The sequence below is a fragment of the Sceloporus occidentalis genome, unplaced genomic scaffold (genome assembly GCF_023333645.1).
Source record: "Sceloporus occidentalis isolate IW3139 unplaced genomic scaffold, rSceOcc1.0.p SCAF_205, whole genome shotgun sequence".
Classification (NCBI taxonomy): Eukaryota; Metazoa; Chordata; class Lepidosauria; order Squamata; family Phrynosomatidae; genus Sceloporus; species Sceloporus occidentalis.
The window spans coordinates 1,296,319-1,306,817 of NW_028317185.1; the positions used below are offsets into that span (position 1 = coordinate 1,296,319).

Genomic DNA, 10,499 nt, shown 5'->3' on the forward strand with positions numbered 1-10,499 from the left:
CACTCAGGGGCCGAGTTACTGTAATAAGATGTTACAGGGGTAATAAGGCACTCAGGGGCCAGGTTACTGTAATAAGATGTTACAGGGGTAATAAGGCACTCAGGGGCCGGGTTACTGTAATAAGATGTTACGGGTGTAATAAGGCACTCAGGGGCCGGGTAACTGTAATAAGATGTTACAGGGGTAATAAGGCACTCAGGGGCCGGGTAACTGTAATAAGATGTTACAGGGGTAATAAGGCACTCAGGCTCTTGTTTATTATGATTTTGCCGCAGTACTAAAGTGATTTTACATTTTTAGATGTAAAATGGTTATAAGGAACCCTATATATTTATAATATTAATAAGAAGAACAGAGTGTGAAGATGTAGCAGTGGTAATAAGGCACTCAGGAGCCGGGTTACTATAAGGTGATATTAACTGAACCATGAATAGGAGGGATAATGATGAATAATGGGACCCCTCAGTCTTACAGACCTGCAGGCATTGTCCAGATTTCCTACCCCCTATGACGGTCCCTGGAATCAGCTCAGAGGGAGGAGAGACTGCTGGCAGACATTTCGGTCCCCTCCCTGAACACAGCCTGGAAGGATGGGGGGACGGGGAGAAGGAAAAGGATAAATAGGAAGAAAGGAGGAAATAAGAATTCGGCAGCTAAAAAAAGAATGGAGATAAAATAAGGGAACCAATGCAACAAAAGACAGCTGAGACTGAAAAATGGTGGGAGAAAGAGGAGAGAGAAGCCAAGTACAGGGAGAGGAGAGAACAAAAGGAGAACGGACAGGGAATGAAAGACACACGAGATGGAGAATGAGGAGAGAACATGAATGATAAACAGAAATGGAATGAAAAGCTGAGAGATTTGCTGCAAGGAAGATGGGAAAATATTGGGAGCCCTAATGAAAAAAACGATGGAGGAATTGCAGAGGAGGGAGGCAGCTGCTCATTAGTAGGCTGACGGCATATGCCGAGCGATACGGACACCCACCTATACCTGAGCTCTGCCGATAAGGGTGTAACATCACCTCCCCCGTATAAGAGCCACATCTAAACACCAAACACGGACCCCCTCATGGGGAATCCAGTGCCATCATTTGCCCCCACATATAGGGTATCCTTGAAATAAATACTGCTCCATTTAGCGTATCCATAAGCTTTCACTACCTATGGCGTATCGCTGGAATGAGCAGTAAATAGTTAAACGGTACTCTATACCGAGGTCGCGTTATCAGTATACCATATGTTATGTTACATACGTGTCACCCACCCCATATGTAATAAATAAAGGTTTATTAGAATACTATGAGAACGTGCGCTAGTCAGGCTGGTGGCTTGGCTAATATCCAGCTGGATGAAGACTTTGTGTCTCATGTCACCAAGAGAGTCCATGGTCATCTATCCCCCCGGGCGGGGGAGCGGCGCTGCGGCACACCCCAAACACACCCCGGGGAATGCATGTCGCGCACGCACAGAAATGCGTGCATGCACAATGGCGCTGATGGTTTGAGCGACACTCTACCTCCAAAGCTCCGCCCCCTCAGCATCCTGATTTGTCGGGGGTTGACATTGGGAAGTACATATACCTTGGAACTCTCGTTTCACCCGGAGTCTCCAGTTTACTACAGGGAAAATCCAGCTTGCGGGAGCGGCTCACACCCCACTTCTCCTCCAACAATGGCGTGTGTCCCACCAACACTAGCGGGACCTCCTGCAAGGGGGGCCCGGGTATCCGGAGCCAGAAAGATCCCATATATGGAAGTATGATGTTTCCAGTTCGGCAAATCAGGTCACCTGTGCTGAGGGGCAAGGGGTGGGTACAGCACCAGAGGTGGGGTGAGCCTCCCACCTGCCCACCTTATAGGAAGAGCCACCTTGTGGTGCTCAGATTTAGAGAGTTGCGAGGTGGCCGTGTGGGAGCTCCAACAGAGTGTCTGTGCGTCTTACCACCGAAGAACGCCTCATGAGGCCATTCTATTCAGCTGCCGCCATTAGAGAGTCACTACAACCGAAACTTTGTGATGGACCGTTAATGGGTTAATATTTAAAGAAGCCTCTTGGCGGACCATTTGAAGGCTTCCCTGGTAACAGCTGATGGAAGAAGGAACAAAAATGCTGTCCATTGGACATGCACACCTCACGGCCACCCTGACTCAAAGCGTTCATTTGTGGCTGAATTCCCATATCTTTATTCTCAGACTTCGCAAAAACACGCACTTTGCCTGCAATGAGCTTCTGTAGACAATGGTCGCTAGGCAACCAGTCTAGCGCTTTTGATTGGTGTTAGAAGTTAAGTGAAATGACTTGATGAAAAGGGGATAGGCTTGTAAGGGCACCCGGAAGTAGCTGTCAGTTGCTGAGCTGCTCTTACACTGTGACGCTTCCTGGAGCCAGGTACATGTTCCGGCTGCCATAACGGCGGATGCGTAGAGACAAGACAGTCCGGGTGTCCTGATTAGATATAGATATAGATATTGCAGCATTTAATAAAATTTCTAGCCCTGAGAGTTCTGTAACGTCACAGCATATAACTTGACGTTGCTTTTGGGTTTAGGTGTGGGCTCGTAAAGTTGTTGCACAGAAGGCTAGTGCATTATATATATATATATATATATATATATATATACACACATATAACATTATGGACGTTTAACTATACTGAGAGGGTGGTAGATTAGTGGAACAGTCTCCCAGCAGAAATGGTAGAGGCTAAACATGGATGGGATAGTCATACGGCTCCTGAATCTAAGACGAGACCAACGACTGATTAAGGTCGGCGTCTTTACAGCAGGAGAAATGGGCGACTAGACGGGCGAATGTGTCTGATCTTGTGTAAAATTCTATGACACATATAAGAACGTACAAGGAATTGTTCTTGATGATCAGTTCCTGTTAAGCGATGTATTCTGCACCCCCTGGGGGAAGGAATCTGCCAGTCTGTGTGTTTTTGGTCGCATCTGTGCTTTCCGCATTCCTTCCATTTATTTTACAGCACCGCTAATAATCATGCGCAATATTTTTAATATATATATATATATTTTTTATGTGCAATTATCTTTTTCCAAAAAGAAAAAAGGTCCTCTGTGGAACTCCTGAGTCTCTCCCCCTCCATTCACTGGTATGTGAGCCAGACTGGCGCATGGGTGGCCCCAGGGGCCAGTCCTGATGCCAGGTAGAAACTACAGGCATTGGTGACCCAATTGGGCTTCATGTATATTTGAACATGTCAGCAGTACAGGTCATATATGAAGTCCACTGTGTGTCATGTGACCTCTGCAAATAGTTCCATCAAGTTTGCTGGTGTGTGTGTATTGTATGGGTATATATATATATACACACGGTATATGAAATATACGGTATATAAAGGGTGTGTGGGTGCAAACCATGCTGGTATTAGCTGATTATCAGCCCTGGTCTCTGGGTGAGGGCAGTGCCTTTCACCTCCCATCCTTTACTAGCTTCCTCTGCCCAGGACTAACCACCCCCTTCTTTAACTCCGATCTTCACGATACATGAAAGTTTTACTGAATAAATCAACGGGACTTTTCTTTCCCTCATCAGGTTGATTTATGACTATCGAGTAACAAGTCAAGCAGTCAAAGTCTTTGTGTAAAATGTTCATAGTTAAATATTAATTGTTCCTGTGAGCACAGAGGCGCTCAGCACAGAATAAAAACATTTTCTACTTTTCTTTGCCATGATTATCTAAAATTGTCTTGCAGACCAGTTTTATTACTAATAATAATAAAAAAAATAGAGACCCCCGCCTCTGTGTAATGCTGGCTTTACGGCACTGTGTATGTGTGCCTAGGGTAACCGCCCCGCCCCTGAGGAGCAGGAAGTTTATACATTATTTCCATGGCAGGAATATACCGTATTTGCTCGATTATAAGACGAGGTTTTTTTTCAGAGCAAATGCTCTGAAAAATACCCCTCGTCTTCTAATCGGGGTCGTCTTCTAATCAGACCTCAAATAGAGTCTGATTAGTAGACTAAGATCCAGATCCCCCGCACCGCTGCAGGGGACCTGGATCCTCCTGTCTCACCCCCCCCCCCCCCATCATACACACTTACCGGTGCTTCCTGCTGTATTGCCGGGGCAGCGGGTTGACGTCTACGCGATCCGCGTAGACAACGTCCGCTGCAGCCGGAAGGAGGTGTGGCTAGCAGCGGGGGTTGTCTGCGTCCGTCGCGTAGACCTTCCCCGACTGTCAGAGATCTCTGATCTCTGACAGCCGGGGAAAGTATACGCGACGGACGGATACAAACCCCCGCTGCCAACTCCACCTCCTTCCGGCTGCAGCAGAAGGCGACGTCAACCCGCTGCCCCGGCTGGAAGCACCGGTAAGAGAGGGCTGAGAGAGGAGAGGGGAGGGGGGGGAGAGAGGAGAGGGGAGGGGGGGGAGAGAGGAGAGGGGAGGGGGGGGAGAGAGGGGGGGGGGGGGAGAGAGGGGAGGGGGGGGGAGAGAGGAGAGGGGGGGGAGAGAGGAGAGGGGAGGGGGGGGAGAGAGGAGAGGGGAGGGGGGGGGAGAGAGTGTGTGTGTGTGTGTTAGTTAAATGGGGGCATAGGGCATTTCTGGAGTGGCGTTAAGGGGGCATTTAATAGAGCACTCTGCCTCCTGAAATGCCTTATACCTCCCTATATGCCACTCTGCCCCATAATATGCCTTTTAACCCCCTAAATGCCAGAGTGGCATATAGGGGTATAAGGCATTTCTGGAGGCAGAGTGCTCTATACAATGCCTTTTAACTCCCTTAATGCCACTCTGCCTCCTGAAATGCCTTATACCTCCCTATATGCCACTCTGCCCCATAATATGCATTTTAACCCCCTAAATGCCAGAATGGGATATAGGGGTATAAGGCATTTCTGGAGGCAGAGTGGCATATAGGGGGTCAAAAGGCATACCATGGGGCACAGTGGCATATAGAGGGTTAAAAGGCATATCATGGGCCACAGTGCCATATTGGAGTGGCAAGCCTGGGGGCAGATGTGCGTAACTGGGGGACAGGCTGGAAAATACAAGAAATAAAAACAAAAAAAATATTTTTCTCAATCATAGCTTTTATTAAAAAAAATAGTTTACATGAATTAACATTTACTGGTAAAACTTTTTTCCTTTAGGGTCGTCTTATATTCAGGCTTTTTCTTTTTTCCTAAGTTAATATTCAGATTTTGGGGGGTCGTCTTATAATCAGGGTCGTCTTATAATCGAGCAAATACGGTACTGGTTTGGATTAACTCTTTTAATGTCTAAGGGGTTGCAAGGCCTTCTGCTGGCTCTGAAAGGGTCAAGAAGACCAAAGAAGCAGTTTCTAGCACACACGGTACCGTGTTTCTCTGCATCCGCCCAAGAGAAGCGGCCCAACTGAGACCAGGAACAGGCAAATACCCAGCTGAGACAGCCGGGGGTAGTTATTTTGTGCTTCTAGGCTCAGTTCAGTATGTATAGATTGTAAACTCACAAGAGCAGGGCCATCTTCTCTTTCTGTACCAGTATGTTTAACAGCGCTACAGAATCTGCTGGCGCTATATAAATAAATGTACCGGTAATTATGTCATCTATAGAGCAAGTGTATCCCTGCCTCCCCCGCACACCAGTCACTCTCCCTGCAAATCAGGGGGGATATGTTTGCCTCGGACTTTATCTACTGACAGGTTTCTCTAAACATGGGAGTGACCCTGCAGAGCAAGACTGGGGTCTGTGCATAATAATAAGGCCCCCTCCCGGGGCCGGGGTTACTGTAATAAGATGTTACAGGGGTAATAAGGCACTCTGGGGCCGGGTTACTGTAATAAGATGTCACAGGGGTAATAAGGCACTCGGGGGCCGGGTTACTGTAATAAGATGTTACAGGGGTAATAAGGCAGTCGGGGGCCGGGTTACTGTAATAAGATGTTACAGGGGTAATAAGGCACTAGGGGGCCGGGTTACTGTAATAAGATGTTACAGGGGTAATAAGGCACTCGGGGGCCGGGTTACTGTAATAAGATGTTACAGGGGTAATAAGGCACTCGGGGGCCGGGTTACTGTAATAAGATGTTCCAGGGGTAATAAGGCACTCGGGGGCCGGGTTACTGTAATAAGATGTTACAGGGGTAATAAGGCACTAGGGGGCCGGGTTACTGTAATAAGATGTTACAGGGGTAATAAGGCACTCGGGGGCCGGGTTACTGTAATAAGATGTTACAGGGGTAATAAGGCACTCGGGGGCCGGGTTACTGTAATAAGATGTTACAGGGGTAATAAGGCACTCGGGGGCCGGGTTACTGTAATAAGATGTTCCAGGGGTAATAAGGCACTCGGGGGCCGGGTTACTGTAATAAGATGTTACAGGGGTAATAAGGCACTAGGGGGCCGGGTTACTGTAATAAGATGTTACAGGGGTAATAATGCACTCGGGGGGCCGGGTTACTGTAATAAGATGTTACAGGGGTAATAAGGCACTCAGGGGCCGGGTTACTGTAATAAGGTGTTACAGGGGTAATAAGGCACTCAGGGGCCGGGTTACTGTAATAAGGTGTTACAGGGGTAATAAGGCACTCAGGGGCCGGGTTACTGTAATAAGATGTTACAGGGGTAATAAGGCACTCAGGGGCCGGGTTAAATCTACATGTTATCTACATTCTCATTACTGTACCACAGCAGGCGTCTCATCGTTGCAGACGGTGGATACGTTTTATGGATCGTAGAACGTGTTTATTCCCCTATATTACAGCTTATTTTAAATAGTAAGCTTTTTTCCCAAATGTGCAGGATCTCTTTGTCCGTCAGTTCTAGTTCTGTCAGACCCTTTGGATGTATGGAGTGTAAGCAGCGGGGCAGATAAGTAAGAGATAATAAGTCATTTCTTTCTGTTTCTCTGGTTGCGGTGGAACACACATTGCTGGCTGTAACCCTGGAATTGGCCAGAAACTCCATTGTTTTGTTATCAAAAAGTAAAAAAAAAAATATGGAATGGTGAAAAGATGATGTTGATAATAATAATAGGGTTGTGTCCCAGTTTGACAACATACATGTTTGTTGCCTAAGATGTACGTGTTTATGAGACAGATAAGGCTTTATCTTGCGCATGTTTTCTGTAAAGTTGTCCACTTGAAAGCCTTTTATGAGTTTTTACCACCAGGGGGCGCCTGTTCAGCGCTGGCATCGACAAGTCTGTCTGTAATTCACATCCGTGTACTAGAAGGTACAGGAGTCATATTCTCTGAGGGGCTGGTTTTATATCGGCGCCGTCGCGTCTCCATTAATATTGGTAAAGGATTAGAAAATATACCTAGGGCCTGGCAGCTAGAAGGTTAATTCTGCGACCCGTTTCTCTCTGCAGGATGGTGGCGGAAGGCGAGCCGGGGAGCCTCGTGAAGGTCGGGTATCTCCTGATTCTCTCCACGTCCTGGGGCATGCAGTTCTGGATGACTTTTATAGCAGGTAAGAGTCGCCGGCCGTCTTTTCCCTGAAGTCCCGCTGACAAATAGACAGCAAGCTGTGCAAGACGGGCTCCGTGCTGTCGCCGGGTTAACCTATATTAGAGCGTAAGCTCTTCAGGACAGTCTTCCTCCTGTATAAAATGCTTCCCCCCCCTGGACTGCATTTGTGTCTCAGCAGAGTTTACAATCTGATGTTTCCATTATTTTTGCTTTGTAATACTTTGTAAGTAATAAGAGTGTAAGCTCTGCAGGATACAGTCCCCTCGTTAGTGAACAGAGCTTCTCGGTGCCATCTCATTATGTAATATGTCTGTCTTTGTATAATTAGACTGTAAGCTCTGCGTTTTACAGACCCCAGCTGTGTATATATAATCCTCTCTATCCCTTTATCTCTCCGTAGGATTCGTGCTGATTAGGGGGGTGCCCCGGCACACCTTTGGCTTAGTACAGAGTAAGCTGTTCCCGTTTTACGGTCATGCCGTCCTGTTGTGCTCCTTCTTGAACCTGGCGGTGTATGCGGCTTACCATCCCCGTGACCTGCTGTCACCCAGCGAGAGCGTACAGGTGACACGTGTCAGGATACCCCCCACGCCTGTCATTCCTCATTCTCACACTGTAATACCCCTCCTCTACCCTTTCTAACGTTTTCCTTTTTAATTCTTAATTTTGGAATCCCTGGCATTAACCTTTGAGGTTCTGCTGCTGGTGTCTGATTTCTTCTCATTCTCACGCCTCACTGTTCATTCCTCCACTTCATTTGCTTTTTTTTTTTTTTTTTTTTTTTTAAAGCTTATTAAACTTGTTTTCTTAACAGATTTTGCTCTTCTTTGGTTCCCTCATTTTATCTGCCCTGAACGCTCGCTGGTTCTCTCCGGCCACGTCCAAGTCCATGTTTAAGATGCAGGCTATTGAACGAGAGCACGGCCTCGGAGGAGAAGTAGGGCTAAAGGCCAACGCGGAAGGTTATAAGCTTCTCCGAGAGCAGGATCCCAAATACCAGGCCCTGCGGAGACGTTTTATGCGTTACCATGGAATCTCGTCGCTCTGCAATCTCGTGTGTCTGCTCTGCAACGGAGCCAACCTGGTCTACACGGCTCTGCTGCTGCCCACCCTGTAGGGGCTCCGCAGGATAGGGCTCTAAAGTTGGTCCTCAGGTGTGTGTCTAGGATGTCCAACATGAGCCCAGGTGGCTAATCGATTGCCGTAAATGGAGGCTGGTGATCTATCGCTCTGTGATCTTTTGAAGACTTGTTGGAAACCAAGAAACGCAAGAAAAGAAGCCTCTTAAGTCCCCCAAAAAAGATGATGTGACTCTACAAATCTCATGACAATCAGCCAGCTGGATCTTGAGAGTTGTTTCGTTGCCCCTGGCTCTTAGCAGGTAGAGGGCAGGAGAGCCTTGTCTGAACTACTCCACAAATGGGAGGGTCAGACCCAAAAAATGGCAAATTATAACCTGATATTTTGTTTTTCTATAATTGTACTATAATCTCCCAGAAATAATATCCGGATGAATGTAATAAATTTTATATTCTTTACATGTAATATTTACTGTGGGCCCTGTGGTATGTAATATCTATAACCTATGTGCTCAACAGCCTATTGCCTTTGGAACCATGAAGCCATCTGGAGTGTTCACCTTTATAGCCGGTCCTCACGTTTAGAAGTTATTTAATATAATTTTAAATTGTTATTATTTATAATTTAATATCATTTTACTTAGAAAGATTTGCATGCGGCCCCCGTTCGGCCCCCGTCTAGTCACCCGTTTTTCTTGCGGTAAAGACTGCGGCGGATCTTAATCAGTCGTTGGTTAGATTCGGGAGCCGTATGTCTATCCCTTGCATATTTAAATCCCCTCACTGTATTACCCTCTACCACTTCTACTGGGAGGCAGGTCCACTTATCAACCACCCTCACAGTAAAGTAAAACTTTCTTACGTTATATATCTGACCCTAGACACACCCCAGAAATAGGTTTGCCTTATTAGTCATTTACGGCAGGAACAGTGAATCGACATGTGATAGAGAAGCAGGCTCTGATAGGTTGCTGAAATAGGATAATCCCCCCCCCCTTCTCTGTAAGCATTTAATGTTAGCGGAGAACCTCCATCAAATTATGTATTAAAAATACCTGAAAAATATATATTTATGGGAATCCTAATGAAGTCCGTCCCTCTGTAGACTTTCATTAGTCAGAGGGCCCAGCTGGGTGATTAAGACCGAGCCATTCTATCAGTTCCCGCTGGGCAGCATGATAAGAAGTCGGGGTGTTTTTCTATTGAATTGGCGCTCATCCCACGGCTGCTGTACCGTGTCCTAACCAATCTCAACCCTTATTCTCCAACCAAGACTTAAAGGGACAGTAAAACCGCGCGCTAACCCCGGTATTACACGGAAAAAGGGCCGGGTCGCTGCTATTCAGGATGTTTGTTGGAGAATTAACGTGTTTTTTCATCCTGTTTCAGAAGGTAAACGGTTAAGTTGTTGAGCAGACAGTCTATCGCTTTAAGGCAGAAGCCGGAATGTTCAAGCGGTTAAATACAGAATCCCGTGTTTTCGTGTATTAATCTCTGCTATAACGTGCCCCAGGGAAGAGAATGCAAAGGGTTAAGTATCCTGGCTAATTTATTATCAATTAAGTGTAAGCAGACGGATCAGTGTCGGCAGTTTATAGCTGGTGTTTTCCCACAACTCCCATCAAGCCCATCTGGCATCCCGGCAGCTGTGCCCCAGCGGTGCAGAAGACTCTCTCTATGTTCATATATGTCAGATTTTGGCTGCTTGAACGTCATGGGAATGGTAGTCCGGGAGCGGAAAGGCCGCTGTTGCCCAAGGCTGGGATATGGAATGGAGCGACCGGATGTCTTCTTTAACTCCCTAACGCCCGTGGAAAACATATACCGGGGGGCTGCGTTGAAATACTAGCTGCCCTGCGGATGCACTGGCCGCTCACCTATATATATACGCCTTACAGCGTGGCTGCGCATGACCCGGGTGCCGAATTCAGTTGCCGGTCTACCTCTGCTTGTCATTCAGGAATAATGAGCGGCGTGAGTTGCTAGAAACCAGTA

At 46.9% G+C, this 10,499-nt stretch overlaps 1 protein-coding gene across 1 annotated transcript; it reads left to right on the forward strand.

The window, feature by feature from the left end:
* The first annotated feature begins 7,326 nt into the window (after positions 1 to 7,326).
* LOC149277958 (transmembrane protein 205-like) lies at positions 7,327 to 8,542 on the forward strand. The gene is made up of 3 exons (XM_089502599.1): positions 7,327 to 7,426; positions 7,826 to 7,989; positions 8,240 to 8,542. Exons 1-3 carry the CDS (start codon positions 7,327 to 7,329, stop codon positions 8,540 to 8,542), a joined length of 567 nt encoding a protein of 188 aa, XP_089358725.1.
* The last annotated feature ends 1,957 nt before the right edge of the window (positions 8,543 to 10,499 follow it).

Coding starts and splice junctions, on each gene's coding strand:
- LOC149277958 (XM_089502599.1), top strand. CDS start 7,327: ATGGTGGCGGAAGGCGAGCCGGGGAGCCTCGTGAAGGTCGGGTATCTC. Junction 7,427..7,825: donor CTGGATGACTTTTATAGCAG/GTAAGAGTCGCC, acceptor ATCTCTCCGTAG/GATTCGTGCTGATTAGGGGG. Junction 7,990..8,239: donor CACCCAGCGAGAGCGTACAG/GTGACACGTGTC, acceptor TTTTCTTAACAG/ATTTTGCTCTTCTTTGGTTC.